This window comes from Scyliorhinus torazame, chromosome 16, assembly GCF_047496885.1.
Source record: "Scyliorhinus torazame isolate Kashiwa2021f chromosome 16, sScyTor2.1, whole genome shotgun sequence".
NCBI lineage: Eukaryota > Metazoa > Chordata > Chondrichthyes > Carcharhiniformes > Scyliorhinidae > Scyliorhinus > Scyliorhinus torazame.
The window spans coordinates 193993002-194018664 of record NC_092722.1 but is presented as its reverse complement, the minus strand read 5'-3'; the positions used below and the strand labels follow the sequence as shown (position 1 = coordinate 194018664).

The 25663-nt window shown below is 47.5% G+C and overlaps 1 protein-coding gene across 2 annotated transcripts in view; it reads left to right on the top strand.

Moving 5' to 3' along the window:
• fgf8b (fibroblast growth factor 8b) overlaps positions 1 to 25201 on the top strand; it is a 30233-nt gene extending 5032 nt beyond the window's left edge. For both annotated transcript variants that reach the window (XM_072479742.1, XM_072479741.1), the window contains exons 4-5: positions 13565 to 13671; positions 21629 to 25201. In XM_072479742.1, the coding sequence (XP_072335843.1) occupies positions 13565 to 13671; positions 21629 to 21910 (389 nt within the window). In that variant the 3' untranslated portion in view covers positions 21911 to 25201. The remainder of the gene's footprint in view (positions 1 to 13564; positions 13672 to 21628) is intronic.
• The last annotated feature ends 462 nt before the right edge of the window (positions 25202 to 25663 follow it).

Genomic DNA, 25663 nt, shown 5'->3' with positions numbered 1-25663 from the left:
AGGCACGGGGGTCCCAGGCTCAAGGCCAGGGTCCCAGGCTCGGGGGTCCCGGGCTCAGGGTCAGGGTCTCAGAATCGGGGGTCCCGGGCTCAGGGTCAGGGTCCCAGACTCGGGGGTCCCAGGCTCAGGGTCCCAGACTTGGGGGTCCCGGGCTCAGGGTCAGGGTCCCAGGATCGGGGGTCCCGGGCTCAAGGTCAGGGTCCCAGGATAGGGGGTCCCGGGCTCAGGGTCAGGGTCCCAGGCTCGGGGTCCCGGGCTCAGGGTCAGGGTCCCAGACTCAGGGGTCCCGGGCTCAGGGTCAGGGTCCCAGGCTCGGGGGTCCCGGGCTCAGGGTCAGGGACCCAGTCTCGGGGGTCCCGGGCTCGGGGGTCCCGGGCCAGGGTCAGGGTCCCGGGCTGACACCCGCTTTGATATTCGGCCCTGGGACCTCTCCCTTACACCGGAGACAATATTCAGCTTGTTTTTAAACTACTTTCGGTTGACTGGCTGCGTCGGGATTTGCATGGACCGGGACGGGAAGAGGGGATTGGGAATCCTCAGCAACCCCAGGCATGCTAGCCCCCGGGGAAAGGGCCCCCGGGTACAGGGCTGGCGGATGGGCTGTCCGGGGCCATTGCGATAATCTAATCAGTGCCAAATTTCACAGTTTGCAAAGAGTAGCAGCGCCTGTGAGATGGGCAAGTTCTCCACATTCTGCTCAGTTGAATAGATTCAGTTACAAACACAATCTCAGCAGTGAACTGGGCTAAATCCATTTAATGTTTGATTCGAGGAGGAGCAAAGCCGCGTTACAATAATTAAATTTGCTCTCCTGTCCCACTCCCTGCTTCAGCAACTGAAGCTTCTGTCTGTCTCTATTCGCCCAGAGAGGTGCAATCCCTCCTGGAGTTACTTGTCTGCTTTTTCCATCTGCGAATTTCTCTGCCTGTCTCTCTGGACAATCCACTAAATCAATACTCAACCCTATTTACTGCCCAACGGATCGATTGATTCCGCCCCTCCCCTCAATTAATGTTTGTTTTCCCCCTTTATTTAATTAAAAAGAATCGCTCCGTCCGCCTGCTCTCTTCTCTCGCGGTTTTTAATCAGCAGCTTTCATCCATCTAGAACCTTCGTCCAGGTGATGGCTTTTCCAGATGGTTGTGGTGCTCGGGGTTACTGGTTGGTTTGGTTTGGTTGTTTTATTGGTTATGCTGGTTGGTTGATTTGTTGTGGTAATTAATGTTGGTATTTATTTGTAGCGCTTGCTTAAGTCTGTGATTGATTAATTGCCTGGGTTGGTTCTGGTGTCTGGTGGTGGTGATTGAACATAAAACAGCAATGGGTCATAGTCTGCTCCAAGCTTGCCGTGTCCACGGGCACCCTCCATACCCATTGAGCACCATAAAGGCTGGGGTGCCCCATTCGCCCTGTTAATCACATTTTGATTTAATGTTTTAAGTTTCCTTTGTGATTCCTTTTTTGTTTATGGCAGTTCCCATTTAATTTGTCCCTCAGTTAATTTTATCTTGTGGATGTGGTTATTTGTATTAATCAAAATAGTTGGAGTCTGCTCCACCATTCGATTAAAAACAGGGCTTGACTTTTACACTAACTCCACTTTCCAGCTCGTTTCCATTTTCTTTGATTAGCTTAGACACAGAGAATTTAGAGTTCAGATTTAAATATACTCAAAGACTGAATCAATAGTGCCCTGAGGTAGATCATTTCAAAGATTCACAGCTCTGAGTGAAGAAATTCTTTCTCAACTTACTCCGAAATGGTCACCCTCTTGTCCTGAGGCGATGACTCGCAGGTTCTAGATTCTCCAGCCAGGGGGAAACAATCTCTCAGCATTTGTCCTGAAATGCCATCAAAGAATTTTCTATGTTTCAATGAGATCATCTCTCATTCAGCAAAGCTACAGGCAATAAAAGGTTTTCTATTCAACGTTTCCACATCCCCAGGAATCAGTCCACAAATCTTTGTTACACCCCCTCTAAGGAAAGCACATCTTTCCTTCAGTAGGAGAACAGCCATTCACTGCTCCAGATGTCACCAAAGCCCTGATCAATTGCAGCAAGATTTCCTCCCTCATACTCAAACTCCTTTGCACTAAAGATTAATGTAGCATTTGTTTTCCTAATTGCTTGTTGGATCTACATGTTACATTTTGGTGACACAAGGACAATCAAACCCCTCAAAATACCAATGTTTACCAGTCTCTTGCCTTTACCATTCTTATTACCAAACTGGGTAATTTCACACGGCTCCACATTATAGTCCAACAGCCACCTTGATAATAATCTTTTATTGTCATGAGTATGAAGTTACAGTGAAAAGCCCCTTGTCGCCACATTCTGGCACCTGTTCGGGTAAGCTGGTACGGGAATTGAACTCGCGCTGCTGGCCTTGTTCTGCATTACAAACCAGCTGTCTAGCCCATGGCCTCTTAACTGTGGTGTAGCTTCACAGACTTACTCACTGCTTACTTTCCAACCTCCGATTGATTATGGTCAGTGGTCCTGATGATGGTTTTGGTGACTCTTGCTAGTGATTGATGGTATCTTGATCCTCCGCTCCCAAGAAAAGATCCCAGCTCCATATCTGCCAATGTGTAACCCTGACAAAAGCAGATTGTTCTTAATTAGAGATTAAAAGATTTATGCAAATAGAAGCTGGAAGATTTTACATTTCATTTTAAGCATATTCGAAGATCAGAAGTTATTTTGTACAAAAAGTAGTTTGGTAACTGAAGATGTATTTAGCTTCAGGGTTTTTTCTTGTCTCAGGGTTTTAGTTATTGCCCATGCCAAGTTGGCATGAGTGGTTATAGTTATTATCCCAGCCAAGTTGGTATGAGTGGTTATGGTTATTGCCCATGCCAAGTTGGCATGAGTTGGTAAGAATTTCAGAGGTCTTAGTATTGGACTGTAGGTCAGACCAGATAGCAGTGGTAGGTTTCCTTCCATGAAGACAATTAGCAAACTCATTGTGTTTGTAACAGCAATTAAACAGCTCCTGGTGCCAATTCACAATTTACATGCATTGAGGGACCACACAGATTTCAATGCATTGTCTACAGGTTATTAGCCTAAGATACCAAATCCATTCTTAACACTGTATTCCACTTTCGAATAGAATGATTTTAGGTGTGCAAGTACACAAAAGGAGCTATCTCAGTGACACTGCGACACACAAAGGTCGCATTTGCACCAAAACCATCGCACGGTGGTTTCCCTTCACACCGTTGCTGCAGCCGCAGTGTAAATCCAGGTGTACTGCTGAACCTGTCTCCAGAGTGAAGCAAAGTGGGACTTTAGCAAATCACTTCTCTCAAATGCTCTGGTTATTGTGTGAATGCAACCTAAAGGTGTGAGTTCCCACTTGGGCTGTCTCACATCAGATTGAACTCACACCCAGTGTAAAGTTTTCAGGATGATCACTGCATTAAACTGTACATAAGTGGTGAAATATTTCTAAAGTTATTAAATCACTGTTGTTCCTAACAATAAAAGCCTGGCAAATACATGGAATTCTTTTATGGTTTACTTTGCCCGGGGGTGGGCACCTAGCAGTATAAATCTAGCCTGCCGGCTATTTTTAGCTCTCCACAAATAGCAGGTAATGGGTAGGAGCATGTGTGAAGAAGGTACGAGTGTGTCTAAGAGAATGTCTGAGTGTATTTGTGTGAGTGGCTGAATATGCGTCAGTGTATATGTGTTGCAAGTGCTCCTGTGTGTGAAATCACAAGTTTGCAAGTAATTTCAGATGAAGCAGTCAATCAGCACATCTTAGATCATCTAGACAGATATAAAAAATTACATTCTCCGTTACCTTAGCTAACTGTCTCTTGAATGAGCCGTATGTTTTCATGACCACTAACGTTGCTTGTCAAATTGTTCAGTTTCCTTCACTGAAAAAAATTCTTCCTGACATTAAACCAAAATTGTCCTTTCACCAGCCAATGCTGGTCCATTCATATTTGACATATTTAGTGGCTGTGCAGAGTGTAAATTGTGTAGAAGCCCAAACTCCCAAGTGAAGCTGAATGAATCTGCGACCTTTGGGATGTCTCAGACCACTTTGTTCCAGGCAGATCAGACCCTGACACTCAGGTCAAGCTGCATTTATAGTATAATTGGACTAGTAATCAAGCGACCCAGGGCAATGCTCTGGGGACCTGGGTTCAAATCCCACCAAGGCAGATGGTGAAATTTGAATTCAGTAAAAAACTGGAATCAAAAGTCTAATGATGACCATGAAATCATTGTCAATTGTCGTAAAAACTCATCTGGTTCACTAATGTCCTTTCGGGAAGGAAATCTGCCGCCCTTACCTGGTCTGGCCTACGTGTGACTCCAGACCCACAGCATTGTGGTTGACTCTTAATTGCACCTCTGAAATGGCCCAGCAAACCACTCAGGTGATGGGCAATAAATGCTGGCCCAGCCAACGACCCCCACGTCCCCTGAATGGATAAAACAAAAAATTGCAACATGTGAAATTAAAGTACTCATACTAAAAGTACAATTGTAATGGGTGTGAATCCTGAGTATATTAACCTAGCTTGGAACAGAGATTGTGAGTGTGTGTGGGGGGGGGATATAACACCAGGAAGCAGCTCTGGATATAGGACACTGCTGAAAACAAACATGCATCTCTCCCCAGTTAGAATTCAGTAAAACAAAGCTGGAGAATGCATCAGTGCTTTTGCTTTAAGTTGTTCACCGGATGTGGGCATTGTTGGCATTTACTGGTTATCCCTAATTGCCTTTGAGAAGATGGTGGTGAGCTGCCTTCTTGAACCACTGCAGTCCGTGTGGTGTAGGTACATCCACAGTGCTGTTGGGGAGGGAATTCCAGGATTTTGACCCAACGACAGTGAAGAAAAGGCAATATATTTCCAAATCAGGATGGTGAGTGGATTGGAGAGAAACTTGCAGATGGTGGTGTTCCCATGTCTCGGCTGCCCTTGTCCTTCGAGATGATACAGATTACAGGTTTTGAAAGTGCTGTCGAAGGACCCTTGATGGGTTCCTGCAGTGCAACTTGTAGATAGAGCGTACTGCTACCACCGTGTGTCGGTGTGGAGAGAGCAGATGTTGAAGGTGATGGATGGGATGCCAGTCAAGCAGGCTGCTTTGTCCTGGATGTTGCTAAGATTCTTGAGTGTTGCTGGAGTTGCACTCATTCACGCAAGTGGAGAGTGTTCCATCACACTCCTGACTTGAGCTTTGTAGACAATGCACAGGGGAGTCAGGCTGTGCTGCAGAATTCCCAGTATCTGACCTGTTCTTCTTGCCACAGTATTTATGTAGTTAATCCAGTTCAGTTTCTGGTCAATGGTAACCGCTAGGATTACCATTGCTAATGTCACCGAAGGTCAAGGGGAGATGGTTAGATTCTCTCTTGCTGGAGATGGTCATTGCCTGGCACTTGTGTGGCGTGAATGTTAATTGTGACTTATCAGTCCAAGTCCAAATGTTGTCCAGATCTTTAGGAAGCTAAATATATTTCTGCAAAAGAACAAAATAATGCTAATAAACAATCATTAGAAATTGGCATAACTAAAGTTTGATCATTCAGGCCAGCACATCTCAAACTGGGGTCCACATATCTCTGGAGCTAAACAGGAACCTTCTATGGGTTGTGCAATGCAGGTCAGCCTGACAGATGGGTGACTGCCCAGGGAACTGTGGTCAAGAGTCAGCAGTGAGTGACTATCATTTGTGTGCTCTGCTCTCCACATGCTTCTGCTCTTCCCATGATCTGTTCTCTGAGTTTCAACTCTCTCTAGGTCCCTGCTCTCTCTCCCCCCGCTCCTGCTCTCTCTCCCCCCGCTCCTGCTCTCTCTCTCCCCCGCTCCTGCTCTCTCTCCCCCCGCTCCTGCTCTCTCTCCCCCCCGCTCCTGCTCTCTCCCCCCCCGCTCCTGCTCTCTCTCCCCCCGCTCCTGCTCTCTCTCCCCCCGCTCCTGCTCTCTCTCCCCCCCGCTCCTGCTCTTTCTCTCTGTGCTCCTGCTCTCTCTCCCCCCGCTCCTGCTCTCTCTCCCCCCGCTCCTGCTCTCTCTCCCCCCGCTCCTGCTCTCTCTCCCCCCGCTCCTGCTCTCTCTCTCCCCGCTCCTGCTCTCTCTCCCCCCGCTCCTGCTCTCTCTTCCCCCGCTCCTGCTCTCTCTCCCCCCCCGCTCCTGCTCTTTCTCTCTGTGCTCCTGCTCTCTCTCCCCCCGCTCCTGCTCTCTCTCCCCCCGCTCCTGCTCTCTCTCTCCCCGCTCCTGCTCTCTCTCCCCCCGCTCCTGCTCTCTCTCCCCCGCTCCTGCTCTCTCTTCCCCCGCTCCTGCTCTCTCTCCCCCCCCACTCCTGCTCTTTCTCTCTGTGCTCCTGCTCTCTCTCCCCCCGCTCCTGCTCTCTCTCCCCCCGCTCCTGCTCTCTCTCCCCCCCGCTCCTGCTCTCTCTCCCCCCCCACTCCTGCTCTCTCCCCCCCGCTCCTGCTCTCTCCCCCCCACTCCTGCTCTCTCTCCCCCCGCTCCTGCTCTCTCTCCCCCCGCTCCTGCTCTCTCTTCCCCCCCCCGCTCCTGCTCTTTCTCTCTGTGCTCCTGCTCTCTCTCCCCCCGCTCCTGCTCTCTCTCCCCCCGCTCCTGCTCCCTCTCTCCCCGCTCCTGCTCTCTCTCCCCCCGCTCCTGCTCTCTCTTCCCCCGCTCCTGCTCTCTCTCCCCCCCACTCCTGCTCTTTCTCTCTGTGCTCCTGCTCTCTCTCCCCCCGCTCCTGCTCTCTCTCCCCCCCGCTCCTGCTCTCTCTCCCCCCCCGCTCCTGCTCTCTCTCCCCCCGCTCCTGCTCTCTCTCTCCCCCACTCCTGCTCTCTCTCCCCCCGCTCCTGCTCTCTCTCCCCCCGCTCCTGCTCTCTCCCCCCCGCTCCTGCTCTCTCTCCCCCCCGCTCCTGCTCTCTCCCCCCCGCTCCTGCTCTCTCCCCCCTGCTCCCGCTCTCTCCCCCCTGCTCCCGCTCTCTCCCCCCCCCGCTCCTGCTCTCTCCCCCCCCGCTCCTGCTCTCTCCCCCCGCTCCTGCTCTCTCTCCCCCCGCTCCTGCTCTCTCTCCCCCCGCTCCTGCTCTCTCTCTCCCCCCGCTCCTGCTCTCTCTCCCCTGCTCCTGCTCTCTCTCCCCCCCGCTCCTGCTCTCTCTCCCCCCGCTCCTGCTCTCTCTCCCCCCGCTCCTGCTCTCTCTCCCCCCCGCTTCTGCTCTCTCTCCCCCCGCTCCTGCTCTCCCTCTCCCCCCGCTCCTGCTCTCTTTCCCCCCGCTCCTGCTCTCCCCCCCCCCTGCTCCTGCTCACTCTCCCCCCCGCTCCTGCTCTCTCTCCCCCCGCTCCTGCTCTCTCTCCCCCCGCTCCTGCTCTCTCCCACCCCGCTCCTGCCCTCTCTCCCCCCGCTCCTGCTCTCTCTCCCCCCGCTCCTGCTCTCTCTGTGCTCCTTTAAAAACAATCTTTTACTTCATATTATAGGCATTTCAGGGTATTTTAATTCAGAGTGGGGGTCTGTGATTGTGTATCTATTTGAAAATGGAGCTTTCAATGACAATGTTTCAGAATCCTGGATTTAGGCCAATCTTTTACGATGTTGTGTACCTCCTGATCAAAATCACTGAAACTGCAGAATTAGCCATTGTATTTTATGGGATCTTATTGAGTGGAAATTGGCTGCTTAATTTCCTACACCACAGCATCACAATTTAAAAGGAACTTGATTAAACTTGAAACAATTTGGGATACCCTGATGTCAGGAATGGAGAATTTTGAATCCTCTGGTGAACCTTAATGCCCAGTTTCTCTTGCCTATGAACGTTTCTCCCAGGCCGTAGTGTTACCTGGAGCTCTGTCCCCGTGACATGGACATTCAAGCACAGGGTTTACTGGAACACACAAGAAGCTATGAGATAGTTGTTCCCTACCTGCTGGGATGATTGGTCATGGTCCTTGCTACAGCTGGCCCAAGCTGTGTTCTCCTTTCTGTTTTGCTCTTAATATAAGAACATCAGAAATAGGAGGGGGAATAGCTACTTGGCCCTTGGGTCTGCTCCACCATTCAATAAGATCATGGCTGATTTAGTTGTGGCCTTAATACCACTTTCCAGATGCCCCATGTAATAGTTGACTCCCTTGTTAATCAAAATTCTGTATTACTCCACCTTGAAGATATTTAATGACCCAGCCTCCGCTGCTCCCTGTGGAAAAAGATTCCAAACATTAACTGCTCTCAGAGGAAAGAAATTCCTTCTCGCCTCCACTATCATTGAGAGACCCCTTATGTTGAAACCCATTTAGGGCGGCACGGTGGTGCAATGGTTAGCGCTGCTGCCTCAGGCGCTGAGGACCCAGGTTCGATCCTCTTTCGAGTGTAGTGTGGCTGCTATGGGATTTTTACAGTAACTTAATTGCAGTGTTAATGTAAGCCTAGTTGTGACAATAATAAAGATTGTATCAAGTGCTCCCTGTCACTAAGTATGTGTTTGCAAGGGGCAGCACTGAAGTTAGCACTGCTGCCTCAAGGTGCCGAGGTCCCAGGTTCGATTCCGGCCCTGGGTCACTGTGCGTGTGGAGTTTGCACATTCTCCCTGTGTCTGCGTGGGTTTCACCCCCACAACCCAAATATGTGCAGGTTAGGTGGATTGGCCACGCTAAATTGCCCCTTAATTGGGAAAAAAATAAGTGGGTACTCGAAATTTAAAAGTATGTGTTTGCAAACATTAGTAGATCAGCGAGTCGAGCTTGGTGGTGAACATAGAGAAATAGAAAATAGGAGCAAGAAGAGGCCATTCGGCCCATCAAGCCGCTCCGCCATTCATTATAAACATGGCTGATCATCCAACTCAATAGCCTAATCCTACTTTCTCCCCATATCCTTTGATCCCCTTCTCCCCAAGTCTATATCTCGCTGCTTATTGGCTTCAACTATTTTCTGTCCTGAATTCCACAGGCCAGATGGTGGGGGGTGAATGTAATGCGACATGAATCCAAGGACACGTGACAACGCAGAATCGGCGAGCAGAAATTTATAGCCACGTTCCGCACACATGAGTACGGCCTCAACCGGGACCTGGGATTCATGTCGTATTACATTCACCCCCACCATCTGGCCTGGCTTGCGAAATCCTACCAACTGTCCTGGCTTGAGACAATTCACACCTCTTTAACCTGGGATTACCTCTCGCTCTGGATCTGTAAAGACTTAATTACCTGCAAATGCTCGCATTCAAAGTATCGTCTTGCATCTTTGACTTTGTCTATATATATGTTTCTGGAACCCACCTCTTCATTCACCTGATGAAGGAGCAGCGCTCCGAAAGCTAGTGATTTCAAACAAACCTGTTGGACTTTAACCTGGTGTTGTAAGACTTCTTACTGTGCTCACCCCAGTCCAACACCGGCATCTCCACATGAGGAGCATAGATAAGAAAGATAGTCAACATCTTTTCCTAAAGGTAGAGGGGTCTAGAACGAGAGGGCATAGATTTAAGGTGAGAGGGGAGAGATACAAAAGAGACCAGAGGGGAAATGTGTTGACACAAGAGGGTGCTGAGCATCTGGAACGAGCTGCCAGAGGCAGTGGTAGAGGCGGGTACAATGTTCTCCTTTAAAAAACAGTTAGGGACAGCATGGTGGCACAGTGGGTTAGCCCTGCTGCCTCATGGCGCCGAGGTCCCAGGTTCGATCCCGGCTCTGGGTCACTGTCCGTGTGGAGTTTGCACATTCTCCCCGTGTTTGCGTGGATTTCACCCCAAAGATGTGCAGGCTAGGTGGATTGGCCATTCTAAATTGCCCCTAAATTTTTTTTAAAACAGTTAGACAGTTACATGGGCAGGGGTGGGTATAGAGGGATATGGGCCCAATGCGGGCAAGTGGGACTAGTTTGGTGATAGAAACTGGGCGGCATGGACAAGCTGGACCGAAGGGCCTGTTTCCATGCTGTAAACATCTATGACTCTATGACAGAAGAGTGGCACCTCTGCCAGTGCAGCACTCCCTCAGTATTGGAAATGTCAGGCTAGAATTATGTGCTCCACTCTTTGGAGTAGTGCTTAAAGACACAACTTCCTGGATCAGAAACAAGAGCACTAACCACTGAGGCTAGGCTGACACCTTAGCAATTGTTGACACAACTGCTAGTGCAATGTCTATTGTGACTGGTAACTCTGTGTTTCTCCAGTGACTTGTGGAAAATGCTTGATTAAAACAGGAGAGAGAAACTGTTATTTTTTGAGCTCAGTAAAAGGTCTCCACACATGCTGCCCAGACCTGCTGAGTATTTCCAGCATCTCGATTTATGCTTCAGATTTGCAAAAGTTTGCTTTTGAATACCTTAACTTAGATTGTCAGTTTGTGCTGAGTTGGTTGATGTCAGATGGAGCATGTGTGTGGGCACGAGGTAAGGCCAGGGTCTGCTCTGTCTGTGCTGTCCTTCGCTGTTAAGCAGTCAGCCATACATCACACCCAGGTGGCAAACAGCAACTACTACCCATGGTGCCCGAAAAAGTCAATCAAATGCTTCGGGAGGGGAAGGAAAAATGAAGCAATGCTAAAGCTGAAACTCAATTCATTGAAGAGCTCCACATATACACCTTAGCATTAGTTGAAGTGTGTAAAGGAAATGGGTCAGACTGATACATTGCTGAAGCTTTTCCCCTTAAGAGTCCTGGCCAATATATATCCCTCAACCAACATCACTAATTCAGATTATCCGGCCTTTGTCTTCCTGTTGTTTGTTGAATCTTGCCGAGTGCAGCATTGATTGCTGTGCCTCCCATATTAAGACAGTGACAAAACGTGTATCATTGGTGTAATGCACTTTGGGACAAGCTGAGATTGTGAAAGATGCTATATCAATAAAAAAAATATTTATTTCCTTTCTATTTAATAGGCGTGATGCTGCCAGGGGTGGGGATCGTGATAGGCGGGGTGGAAAACACTCAGTTCCATAGCTCGCAGTTTTCCAAATAGCCAAACTGAACGTTTATTTAAAGGTCTTCAGATGCTCCGCAAAACAGAAAAGAATGGAAATAAACACCCTTAAGCCTAACTTTACACACAGCATATCCCTATTTAAACCTGGACGGCAAATCCATTTCCCAGGAAAAACTCAACATAGTATAGTTTTTCAACACAGACAGTCAGATTACCAGAATGGGTTCTCATACAGGCAAAAGTTCAATCCACATCAGGGTTTTCGTACAGTCTGAAGTCAGCAACAAACATACGGTATGCACACAGCAAATTCTCACTCTCCAAGGCACCTTCCTTGCATTCACCAAGTTGGCTCTGTTAAGAAACCGGAGAATCTTATGAGGAAAGTACCTTTCTTCCAGCACACAGCCAGCCCCTGGTAACACCACATAGGTTAATATTGTAATTCTAGGTAACACACTTGCTGTTGAGTGATGCTGCTGAGAACCCTTTTGCTGTATTGCTGCAGAAGTTTTCAAATGGTGTCACCCAAGTCTTAGCAATATCAGAGGAGACAACTTGTCTCTCGTTGTGTATTTAGTTTTTTCTGCTTGTTCTGTCTTGAAGGGGGTTGATTTTTTTGGGTGCTCTTAGCACAAGCAATGTGGGGTACATGGAGCTTAAGAGAACATGGATTTAATAAGAAACAAGACCAGATGTTTCTGCCATTCAGGAAGATCCTGGCTGATCTTCCCCCTTCCCACACACTACCCCAATATCCCCTGATTCCTTTAGTATCCAGATATCGATTAATCTCAAACTGTGATGGAGCATCCACAGCTCTGGGGGCTCGAGAATTTCAAAAACCCACAATCCTTTGACTGAAGACATTTCTCTGAATTTCAGACTCTGATAGGCAGACATCTGAGACTAGCCTTTAGTTCTAGACGCCACTGCCAAAGAAAGCATCATCCTGTCAAACTCATTAAGAATTTTATACGTTTCAATGAGACAATAGGATAAATGGCCTGGAGGTCCCATGGTACGTACTTATGTGGTCGACTAAGATGAGAATTTGGAGGGCCTGAGATGTTCCTGGATTGTACCACCAGCACATAGTGTGATCAGATCAGGAATCTGGATACAGTTTTATCTAAGATTGATGGCTCTAATTGCCCAGTGTGAAATCAGGCTGACAAGTAAATTGCTGGAAACACTTAGTAGATTAAGCAGTATCTGTATAGAGAATGGGTGTGTTAGGCATATTGGAGGGCATTTGATGAAAACACTGAGGTGGGGCTTGAGACAAATAGTTGGATAAGTATGGAGGGAGCTTTATCTGTATCTAACCCCGTGCTGTACCTGTCCTGGGTGTGTTTGACGAGGACAGTGTAGAGGGAGCTTTACTCTGTATCTAACCCCGTGCTGTACCTGTCCTGGGAGTGTTTGACGAGGACAGTGTAGAGGGAGCTTTACTCTGTATCTAACCCCTTGCTGTCCCTGTCCTGGGAGTGTTTGATGGGGACAGTATAGAGGCAGCTTTACTCTGTATCTAAACCCGTGCTGTACCTATCCTGGGAGTGTTTGATGGGGACATTATACAGGGAGCATTACTTTGTATCTATCCCCATGCTCTACCTACCTTGGTAGTGTTTCATGAGAACAGTGTAGAGGGAGCTTTACTCTGTATCTAACCCTGTGCTGTACCACTCTGGAAATGTTTGATGGGGACATTATACAGGGAGCATTACTTTGTATCTAACCCCGTGCTGTACCTACCTTGGTAGTGTTTCATGAGAACAGTGTAGAGGGAGCTTCACTCTGTATCTAACCCCGTGCTGTACCTGTCCTGCAAGTGTTTGATGGGGGACAGTGTAGAGGGAGCTTTACTCTGTATCTAACCCTGTGCTGTACCTGTCCTGGGAGTGCTTGATGGGGACAGTGTAGAGGGAGCTTTACTCTGTATCTAACCCCGTGCTGTACCTGTCCTGGGAGTGTTTGATGGGGACAGTGTAGAGGGAGCTTTACTCTGTATCTAACCCCGTGCTGTACCTGTCCTGGGAGTGTTTGATGGGGACAGTGTAGAGGGAGCATTACTCTGTATCTAACCCCTTGCTGAACCTGTCCTGGGAGTGTTTGATGGGGACAGTGCAGAGGGAGCATTACTCTGCATCTAACCCCGTGCTGTACCTGTCCTGGGAGTGTTTGATAGGGACTGTGTAGAGGGAGCTTTACTCTGTATCTAACCCCGTGCTGTACCTGTGTTTGATGATACTGATGCTTGGTAGGTGGGAAAAAAAGGTTTCCTGTTTGCATGGCTCTCACCCCCACAACCCAAAGATGTGCACGGTAGGTGGATTGGCCACGCTGAATTGCCCTTTAATTGGGGGGGGGGGGGGGATTTAATTTTTAAAAAAAAGAAAATGTTTCTATTCCCGGGCCTAACGTTGCACAACTTCATTGACTGCAGAAATTACCCATTCTCTCCTTCCAGATACTTTTGCTGCTGACTGAGTTTGAATTTTATCTGGGGAAAAGTCACCCATTATATTGTGCAATAACCAGTGTGATAACGGCTGAGAATGAATCGCTTGCTTCGTGAATGTAAAAACACTGTGCTGATCAAACTCTCACTGCTGCACCCCTTTGTTTTCGAGGCAGCCAAACTAATTGTGGAGACAGATACATTTGGCAGCAGAGTCCGCATCAAGGGAGCTGAATCTGGGTTCTACATCTGTATGAACAAGCGAGGAAAGCTGATCGGAAAGGTAAGGGTTAATTTGAGAGTGGCGGAGAAACTTTAAAAACAAAATTGTAAAGATTTTGGAATCTCGGGCGAAATTCTCCCCCAACGGCGGGATGCCCGCCGACTGGCGCCAAAGCCGGCGCAAATCAGACGGGCTTCGCGCCGGCAAAAAGGTGCGGAAGTCTCCGCATCTTTGGGAGCCGAGCCCCAACATTGAGGGGCTAGGCCGACGCCGGAGGGATTTCCGCCCCGCCAGCTGGCGGAAATGGCGTTTGTTGCCCCGCCAGCTGGCGCGGAAATGCGGCGCATGCGCGGGAGCGGCAGCGGCCGCTGTCAGTTTCCCAGCGCATGCGCGGGAGCGTCAGCGGCCGCTGTCAGTTTCCCGCGCATGCGCAGTGGGGAGAGTCACTTCCGCCTCCGCCATGGTGGAGACCGTGGCGGAGGCGGAAGGGAAAGAGTGCCCCCACGGCACAGGCCCGCCCGCGGATCGGTGGGCCCAGATCGCGGGCCAGGCCACCGTGGGGGCACCCCCCGAGGTCAGATCGCCCCGCGCCCCCCCCCAGGACCCCGGAGCCCGCCCACGCCACCTGGTCCCGCCGGTAAATACCAGGTTTGATTTACGTCGGCGGGACAGGCAATTCCTGGGCGGGACTTCGGCCCATCCGGGCCGGAGAATCCAGCGGGGGGTCCCGACAACCGGCGCGGCCGGATTCCCGCCCCCGCCCAATCTCCGGGAGCGGAGACTTCGGCGGGGGCGGGGGCGGGATTCACGGCGGCCAACGGCCATTCTCCGACCCGGCGGGGGGTCGGAGAATGACGCCCCAGGTGTTCGGGCAAACGGAGAAATTGAGGGAAATAGATCAGCGAGATATGTAGCAAAATGGGCAGAGTCAATACAGAGCCTGTGTGCGATATATAATCATTATATTGAGGTTCGCAGGTAACATTTCTCCGTCCAATAGTTTAATGGAAGCAATGAAGTGTTCCAAATAATCAGAAGAATTAAGTGCTAGTTAATTTCAGGGCAAATTAGATAAACAGGAATAGAGAGTGCAGAAAGTCAGTGAGTCAGTGAATTTACAGCAATTAGGAGGCCAAATGGAGAGGCCGACAGAGACAGAAAACAATGCAACATAGAAACACAAGCGCACAAAGATATAGAGAAACGGGAATAGAAAGGATGAGGATAACATTTAACAGTGAGAAGGGAAAGGTTAATCAGCAAGTGAAACAAAGAAAAGAGTGCGAGAACCAGATTGTGAGACAGAAAGAAAGAGCGTGAGTGAGAAAGTGAGAGATACCGGGAAACAATGTGAGAGTGCGACACAGCGAGAGTGAGAAAACGTGAAAGAGAAATAGTGAAACAGCCAGAGACATAGTGAGAGAGTGGGACACAGCGAGAGTGAGAAAACGTGAAAGAGAAATAGTGAAACAGCCAGAGACATAGTGAGAGAGTGGGACACAGCGAGAGTGAGAAAGCATGAGAGATAAACTGGGAAACCAGTGAGAGTGAGAAACGGTGAAAGAGAAAAGGTGAGTGAGAAACAATGAGAGTGAAGCCTCAGAGTGAGAAATAGCAACAAGCAAACAACCATGAGAGTGAGAACAGTGAGTGATACAGTAAGAGAGTATGAAAGAGCAAAAGCCTGAGACACAGCCAGAGAAACAGCGACAGAGGGGAAAATAGCAAGGGAGTGAGAAACGGGATGAGAGTGAGAGAAACAATGAGAGTGAGAAACAGCAAAAGAGAGAACCAGCGAAGAGTGAGAGAACGCCTAACAGCAAAATAGTGAGAAGCAGCGAGAGTGAGAGAAACAGCAAGGAGAGATAGAAACAGAGTGAGAAACTGAGAGATAGAAATGGTGATGGGTGAGATACAGAGAAAGAGTAATAGTGAGTGACAAACAGAGAAAGAGTGAGTGAGAAACAGAGAGAGTAATAGTGAGTGAGTGAGAAAGTGAGAGAGTGACAATCAGCGAACAGCAGCAAGAGGGTGAGAAACAGAGAGAAAGAGAAATACTGAGAGTGACAAACAGCTTGAGAGCGAGAAACTGCAAATGAGTGAGAACCAATGAAAGTGAGAAAAGCATTGAGAACAAGAAACGGTGAGAAAAACAGTGAGTGACTGAGAAAGAGAGAATCAGCAAGAGAGGGAGAACAGCAATACTGAGAAACAGTGAGAGCCACTGTTTTCCAAGTGCTATGCTATTCAATCTTTTATGATGGACTCTAGAATTTTCCTCACTACCAACGTCAGGCTGACTAGTCTACAATTCCCCATTTTCTCTCTACCTCCCTTTTTAAATAGAAGGGTTATATTAGCTACCCTCTAAACCATAGGAACTGTTCCAGAGTCTATAGAATCTTGGAAGATGACCACCATTGCATCCACTATTCCTAGGGCCACTTCCTTGAGTACTCTGGGATGTAGATTATCAGGCCCTGGGGTTTTATTTGCCTTCAAACCCATCAACTTCCCCATTTCACTGCTAATACTGATTTCCTTCAGTTCCTCCCTCTCACTAAATCCTGTGTTCCCCAACATTTCTGGTACGTTATTTGTGTCCTCCTTTGTAAAGACAGAACTAAAGTATGTATTTAGTTCATCAGCCATGTCTTGTTCCCCATTATAAATTTGCCTAATTCGAGGGCAGCACGAAGGCACAGTGGTTAGCACTGCTGCCTCAGCGCCGAGGTCCCAGGTTCGATCCCGGCTCTGGGTCACTGTCCATGTGAAGTTTGCACATTCTCCCCGTGTTTGTGTGGGTTTCATCCCCACAACCCAGAGATGTGCAGGGTAGATGGATTGGCCACGCTAAATTGTCCCTTGATTGGACCCTAGTATTATGGTCGCTCATTCCCAAGGGGCCTCACGCAACTAGATTGTCAATTATTCCTTTCTCATTGCGCAATACCCAGTTGCGGATGGCTTCTTCTCTAATTGTTTTTCAACATATTCGACGATAAAACCATCCCATACACACTCCAAGAATTCCTCCTCTATGGTATTGTTACTAATTTGATTTGTCAAATCCACATGTAGATTAAAGTCACCCATAATTACAGATGTTCCTTTATCGCATGTGTTTCTAATTTCCAACAATTACAATTAATGTAATCACCAACATCACCACTACAGTTTTAGGGTCTATATACAAACCACCAATGATTTTTGCCCCTTGGAGTTTCTCAGCTCTACCCATACATACTTCACATCGTCGGAGCTAATATCCTTTATCACGTTAATTTCCTCTTTAACCAGCAATGCAACCTCATTGCCTTTGTCTTCTTTCCTAAATACTGACTACCCCTGAGGGCAGCACGGTGGCGCAGTGGTTAGCATTGCTGCCTCACGGCGCCGAGGTCCCAGGTTTGATCCAGGCTCTGGGTCACTGTCCGTGTGGAGTTTGCACATTCTGCCCGTGCTTGCATGGGTTTCATCCCCACCACCCAAAGATGTGCAGGGTAGGTGGATTGGCCACACTAAATTGCCTCTTAATTGGAAAAAATTAATTGGGTACTCTAAATTTTTTTTTAAAATACTGACTACCCCTGGATGTTCAGTTCCCATCGCTGGTCACCCTGCAGCCACGTCACTGTTATCCCAAATTTACCATACCCATTTACATCTATTTATGTGATTAATTCATCCACTTTATTGCAAATGCTCCATGTGTGAAGGAATGTCCCATTCCCATTATTTTTCACTGTGTTTCTGTTTGATTTGGCTCTTGGTTTTCTGCCGATCACTTTTCTTATTCCCCTTTCTGTCTTTAGTTCTTATCTTTGTTTCCCCCTCCTCTGACTCCTTGCATAGATTCCTAAACCCTTGCCATTTGAATTTAAACCCTCCCCAACCACTATAGCAAATACTCCCCAAGGACATTAGCACTGTTTCGGTGCAACATCGTGGGCCGAAGGGCCTGTACTGCGCTGTATCGTTCTATGTTCTATGTTCTATGGTCCTGGCCAGGTGCAACCTGTCCAGTTTGTACAGGTCCCACCTCCCCCCGAACCTGTCCCAAAGTCCCAGGTATCGGAAACCCTCCTTCTCGCACCATCTCCTCAGCCACATATGGATCTGATATATCCTGCTATTTCTGGTCTGACGAGGACGAGGCACTATTAGTAATTCTGAGATCCTACTTTTCAACTTACTTCCTAACTCCCAATATTCTGCTTTCAGGCCCTCATCGCTTTCTTGCCTGATGTTTGTATCAATGTGTGCCACCCCCATGACTGCTGACCCTCCTCCTCTAGAATGTCCTATGGACGCTCTGACACATCCTTGACCCTAGCACCACATACCATCTTGGATTCTCATCTGTGACCACAGAAACAGTGAGAATGAGAAACAAAGAGATAGAGAGAACCAGTGTGAGTGAGAAACAGTGAGAGTGACATATAGTGAGTGAGAAACCGATATAGAGAGACAGTGATAGAGTAAGAAACGAGAGTATGAAACAGCAATTGTGCGAGAATCAAGGAGAGAACAAGGAACAATGAAATGGAGAAACAGTGAGAGCGTAAAAGAGTGAGAAATAACGAGACTATGAGAAATGGCAATAGAGTGAGAAACACAGAAGGAGAAACAGCGAGAGAAGGGGTAACAGCGAGCGAAGCATTGAGAGTAACATCTAGAGAGCGCAACCAATAGTGAGAGAGTGAGACACAGGTGAGAAGAAGAAACAGTGAGAGAGAGAAAGAAATGAAGGAGAGTGAGAAACAATGACTGAGAGACAAATGGTGCGGGCCATTGGCGGAGGGGCGGCACGTGGCGCAGTAGTTAGCATTGCTGCCTACGGTGCTGAGGACCCGGGTTCGAATCCCGGCCCTGGGCCACTGTCTGAGTGGAGTTTGCACATTCTTTCTGTGTCTCCGTGGGTTTCAGCCCCACAACTCAAAGATGTGTAGTTTAGGTGGATTGGCCACACTAAATTGCCCCTTAATTGGAAAAGAAATAATTGGGTACTCTAAATTTAAAACAAAACCCAAAAAAGGTGTTCCTCTATATAAAAGAAAAGAAACCATCGGCGGGATTCGCCGGACGCCAACGGTGAAACCGCGTTTGGCAAACGGCCGGAGAATCACCGTTCACGACCGAATTGGGGGCGGTGCCACTTTCACGATGCTCCGCCCCCTCCAAAGCGGCATATCGACTGCCTCATGACATTGCCTGAGGCCCACCCTCCAATGCTTCACCCCTGACCCGCCGGGTTCCCGACAGAGTCGGTCGCGCCTGGTCTCATCCGTCGGGAACTTGGCGTGGTGGCTGCGGACTCCGTCCAGCGCCGCCACAGTCAGGGGAGGGCCAATCCGCAGGCAGCGGGAACTTTGCCTGGGGCTGGTGGCACTGTTGGGCGGGGGTGGTCCGGGGCATGTAGACGGCCAAACCGGGGGCACTATTTCACAGGCTGGGTCTGCGAACGGGTGCCGCCATGTTGCACGGCGCGGCAGCTGCAGGCAATTCTCCTGGCCATATCCACAGATGGAGCCGGGTACATTATGCTGCCTTGATGCTAGCTCCCAACCAAACGGTGGATCGCTGGCCGTTTTACCCCATTTTTTCTGACGGAAAACGCCACCGTTTCCACGCCAGTGTGGGGACATCGGCTCAAAATCATAGAATCCAGCCTGTGACAGTGAGTGAGTCAGAAACAGTGAGGGAGTGATTAATAGTGAGGGAGTGAGAAACACTGAGTGAGAAACACTGGGTGAGAAACACTGAGTGAGCAACACTGAGTGAGAAACACTGGGTGAGAAACACTGAGTGAGAAACACTGAGTGAGAAACACTGGGTGAGAAACACTGGGTGAGAAACACTGAGTGAGAAACACTGAGTGAGCAACACTGGGTGAGAAACACTGAGTGAGAAACACTGAGTGAGAAACACTGAGTGAGCAACACTGGGTGAGAAACACTGAGTGAGAAACACTGAGTGAGAAACACTGGGTGAGAAACACTGGGTGAGAAACACTGGGTGAGAAACACTGAGTGAGAAACACTGAGTGAGCAACACTGGGTGAGAAACACTGAGTGAGAAACACTGAGTGAGAAACACTGAGTGAGAAACACTGAGTGAGAAACACTGAGTGAGAAACACTGGGTGAGAAACACTGAGTGAGAAACACTGAGTGAGAAACACTGGGTGAGAAACACTGAGTGAGAAACACTGGGTGAGAAACACTGGGTGAGAAACACTGGGTGAGAAACACTGAGTGAGAAACACTGGGTGAGAAACACTGGGTGAGAAACACTGGGTGAGAAACACTGAGTGAGAAACACTGGGTGAGAAACACTGAGTGAGAAACACTGAGTGAGAAACACTGGGTGAGATACACTGGGTGAGAAACACTGGGTGAGAAACACTGAGTGAGAAACACTGGGTGAGAAACACTGGGTGAGAAACACTGAGTGAGAAACACTGAGTGAGAAACACTGAGTGAGAAACACTGGGTGAGAAACACTGAGTGAGAAACACTGAGTGAGAAACACTGGGTGAGAAACACTGGGTGAGAAACACTGAGTGAGAAACACTGAGTGAGAAACACTGGGTGAGAAACACTGAGTGAGAAACACTGAGTGAGAAACACTGAGTGAGAAACACTGGGTGAGAAACACTGAGTGAGAAACACTGGGTGAGAAACACTGAGTGAGAAACACTGAGTGAGAAACACTGGGTGAGAAACACTGAGTGAGAAACACTGGGTGAGAGATTAATAGTGAGGGAGTGAGAAACACTGAGTGAGAGATTAATAGTGAGGGAGTGAGAAACACTGAGTGAGAGATTAATAGTGAGGGAGTGAGAAACAATAGTGCGATAGGAAAGGCCAGAGAATGAGAAATTGATGCTGAAACTCCAATCAGGTCAAGATAAAGTGGGGGGTGGGGAGATATATATATCTCCTCCTCCTACCCTCCGTCCCAATCTTTATCACTGCAAATCTTCCAATAATAATATTGCTGTCTGTCATTTTAACGCATCAAATCCTTCTTCCAATTCCTGAGAAATGTCTATTAAACTGATGCATGTCTAGATACTAAATTTTAATCTGGGTCGGAATATCTGTGAATGACATTATAGACATAAAATAGGTATACTGACCATTTAATACAATATAATCCCGGTAGCTGCACAGATAGTTGGTTGAATAGCTAATATGTGGGGACACGAGACGAATTCTTGGCATGATGTTTTTTGAAATGTATTAAATATTGAGGGGACGGGGTAATTAGATGCTGGGATGTGAAGGTTAAGGCTTGTGTTCGGTTGGAGTTGGGGGCTTGTCGCTCTCCCCTTCCACTTGCCTAATCCTGTGTCACACTGAGTGGCGAGTCCTGGCAGAGTCTCTGTGACCAAGAGCAATGACAGATACCCGCCAGCCCGCGCCCCCGCTTGCCCCGCCATCTGCTTGTCGAGGAGCTGATATTATTCCTTGTGACAAGTTGTATTTGGCAGTGCCCCGCGCGGAGCTCTGCACACGGGCTGCAGGAGGAGGGGGGTGTATTCCGCAGATGGAAACTGGTATCTGCTTAAGGAGAGGCGGCTGCTTCTGTACTGCATGGGTCAGGAATATGTGTCCTCTGCTCACACCTACCCTATGTTCCCAAACTCCCCGAATTCTGACTTCTTTAAAATCACCTCTCTTCTCCTTCTGCTCCCTCTCTCTCTCTGTCACTTTTCTCTTAACTTCCCCCTTTCTCTGTCTATCCTTTCCCGCTCTCTCTCTCTCCCTCTCTCACTCTCTCCCCGATTCAATCTTTCTAGTGTTAGTGGCAATCCATGCGTTGTCCCAAGGCTGGAAACGAGAACGCGGTCAGAACAGTCCCCGGTATTCCTCACCGATATTCATCTATCGGGTCGCCAATGCTTTTTTAAAAAAGAAAGATGCTTTTCAGCTGAGCTACTCACATTGGGACTGAGCGTGGCGGGTCAGTCTGGATGGAAGCTTTATTCAGTGTCCTTTTTGTCTCGGCAGCGAAGCGGGAAGAGCAAGGATTGTGTCTTCACCGAGATTGTGCTGGAGAATAACTACACGGCTCTGCAGAATGCCAAGTACGAGGGATGGTTCATGGCTTTCACCCGGAAAGGGAGACCCAGGAAAGGGTCAAAGACCAGACAACACCAGAGGGAGGTGCATTTCATGAAGAGATTGCCCAAGGGCCACCTGTCCTCTTTGGACACCCATAGACACTTTGAGTTCATCAACTACCCTTTCTCCAGCAGGACTAAACGCACCAGACACTCCAGGCCTCGATAGAAACAGCCATGGTCCCAACACCATCTCTCTCCAGTAACAATTGAAACAGCTAATGGATGGATAAACCAGCTCCGTTTTTTAAAAAAAATGAGATGCTTTATTTTTCTACTCCACTCCAATTGATGAGACTACACCACGAGGCGTTGGGGGTAGGAATTCAGTCAGAAGTAAAGTTAAAATAGTTTTCACAAAGAGAGGAGAACAAAAGGACACACATGGATTCCGTGACAGAAGAAGAGAAAATCATTAAGACGCCATTAAAACCATTAAGAAGCTCATCGACCCCACGTTGAGATGAGAGTCTGAGGCTGGTATAATGTATATAATCAGTTAATTAGGTATTAGAGTGGATGAATAAAAGATGGATGGTTCACTTTTATTCTTCCATGATCCTCTTCAAATGCTGCTTTTGGAACTCTTCACTTGACAGTGATGTCCTAGTGAGTGAATCGCCAAGAAAGTTACCGAAAATGCATCTGAGCTACCTGGGTTTATTCCTTCAACTCTTTCGCTGGATGTTGTTACCAGTCATTCACTGTCCAATTATATTTACTGAATCTTGGAGGAGACCCACACAGCAACGGATTATAAACTCACCTCTAATTGTCTTGTTAATAATTCTTCATTTGCTTTATTTACTTATTTTAGTACAACACTGTATTGTTCCCGAGAAACTGGCATAACACTTTTTGTATTCAGTTTTCTTTTGGAGAATTGTGTAAAATAATTTCTAATGATGAAAATATTTATTTAATAACTGTATTAAATTTGTATTAGAGTACAGAAAGCAATTTCTGTGTGCTGTCACTGGAATCAAGATAGCGCAGCGTGTCAGGGATTGTTGTGTGAGCTGTTAATGAACCAGCAATTAGACAGAAAAACCGAGAGAGCACAGAAAGAAAAACAGAAAAAAAGCACAGGTAGAGAGGGAAACAAAGAGAGAAGATGATTAAAATAATGACCAAGGAAAATTGAATAGAATGAGATAAATAGAAGGGAAGAATGATAGAAGAGGTTAAGAAAAGTTAGAGATGGGAAAGGCCACTCATTCCATTAAAGCCCATCAATGAGTGACCCCCCACCCCCATACATTACCCCTCACATCATAGAATCCTATTGTATTTTGAGTAATTTCTTTTACATAGACACATAGAAGATAAGAGCAGGAGGAGGCCTTTTGGCCCTTCGAGCCTGCTCCGCCATTCATCACGATCATGGCTGATCATCCAACTCAATAGCCTAATCCTGCTTTCTCCCCATAGCCTTTGATCCCATTCTCCCCAAGTGCTATATCTAGCCGCCTCTTGAATATATTCAAAGTTTTAGCACCAACTACTTCCTGTGATAATGAATTCCACACACTCACCATTCTTTGTATGAAGAAATGTCTCCTTATCTCTGTCTGAAATGGTTTAACCTGAATCCTCAGGAGGTGACCCCTGGTTCTGGACACATCCATCATTGGTAACATCTTCCCTGCATCTACCCAGTCTAGTCCTGTTTGAATTTTATAAGTCTCTATGAGATCCCCCCTCATTCATCTGCACTCCAACGAGGACAATCCCAACCTAGTCAATCTTTCCTCATATGACAGTCCCGCCATCCCAGGAATCAGTCTGGTAAACCTTCGCTGCACTCCCTCGAGAGCAAGAACATCCTTCATCAGGGAAGGAGACCAAAACTGCTCACAATACTCCAAGTGTGGCCTCACCAAGGCTCTGTACACTTGCAGCAATACATCCCTGCCTCTATACTCGAAACCTCTTGCAATGAAGGCCAACATACCATTAGCCTTCTCTACTGCCTGCTGCACCTGCATGCTTACCTTCAGCGAATGGTGCACAAGGACATCCAGGTCCCACTGCACACTCCCCTCTTACAATTTACAACCATTCAGGTAGTAATCTGCCTTCCTGTTTTTGCTTCCAAAATGAATAACCTTACCCAAATTATACTGCATCTGCCATTGGTTTGCCCACTCACCCAACCTGTCCAGATCTTGCTGTAGGATCCCTGCATCCTCATCACAATTCACCCTCCCACCTAATTTGATATCATCTGCACACTTTGAGATGTTACATTTTGTTCCCTCATCCAAATCATTAAGATATATTGTGAATAGCTGGGGTCCTAGCGCCGATCCCTGTGGTACCCCACTGGTTACTGCCTGCCAATTTGAAAAGGACCCATTAATCCCTACTCTTTGTTTCCTCTCTGCCAACCAGTTTTCTATCCACCTCAATACCTTTCACCCAATCCCATGCGCTTTAATGTTGCACAATAATCTCTTATGTGGCACTTTGTCAAACGCCTTCTGAAAGTCCAAACATACTACATCGACTGGCTCCCCCTTGTCGGCTGTACTGGTTACCTCTTCAAAGAATTCCAACTGATTTGTTAAGCATGATTTTCCCTTCATAAATCCATGCTGACTCTGACTGATCCTGCCACTGCTTTCTAAATGTTCCGCTATAAAGTCCTTGATAATGGATTCAAGCATTTTCCCCACTACCGATGTTAGGCTTACTGGTCTATAATTCTCTCCTTTCTCTCTACCTCCCTTTTTGAACATCGGAGTGACGTGAGCTACCCTCCAATCTGCAGGGACAATTCCGGAGTCTATAGAATCCCGGAAGATGACCACCAATGCATCCACTATTTCCAGAGCCACCTCCTTAAGCTCTCTGGGATGCAGATTCTCAGGCCCTGGGGATTTATCCACCTTCAATCCCATCAGTTTTCCCAGCACCATTTCTCTACTAATGTTGATCTCCCTCAGTTCTTCCCTCTCACTAAACCTTTCATTCTCCAACATTTCTGGGACCTGATTTGTGTCCTGATTTACTGAGACAGAACCAAAGTATGTATTTAATACTTTCACCTCCATTAGATATTTGGGAGATCATTCCAGTTAACACTCCATAATCTTTCTCTCTACAAAGTGAATTTAGAATAAAGATATAGATATGTGTCAAAGAGACACAAATACAATTAGAAAGAGATAGATCTATCTGTAAAGTTAAATACTTCCATACATTTACTATAAGTTGGGGAAAGGTTCCTCTTGTTAGCAAAATCATAAACATATCTTTATGTTTTATATGAGTTTACATTTCATATTATAATAGATAGATCATCAGATTAATAGAGTTAGAATCCAACATAAGTGCAATTGCTTAGAGGAACCCAGCTAGGCTAATTTGAATATATTTCTGACTAGTGACTTTGGCCAAGGCAACTGGTCAGTTTTATCCGCTATCAGGCTCTGTGTATAAATCCTACACTTTTCAACATTGTTTGAGATTGCCTTCTTTTTGCTATTACCCATCTCAACAAAGCAGAGATTGAATACAGCATTCTGCAGCAAGCTTCCACACATTCACTACTATAAATATCTCTATAAATATATTTGTAATTTATATGGATTGCACTTGAGATGTGGAATATTAACCTATAGCCTGTCCATGTGACAATGTAAAGAAAAGCAAAGTCGCCATTGTCCCAGATGACCATAGGCTGCTTTCCTCTTTCATCACACCTCAGGTGAGGGGCAAGGTTGAGAAGGCGGGGCCTTCATGAATAACTTCAGCCAGTACAGGAATTGAACCCTCACTGTTGGCCTCACTCTACATCATGAGGCGACACGGTGGCACAGTGGTTAGCCCTGTTGCCTTACAACTCCAGGGAGCCGGATTCAATTCTGGCCTCGGCTGACATTCTGGGTGGGGTTTGCACTTTGTCCCGTGGCTGCGT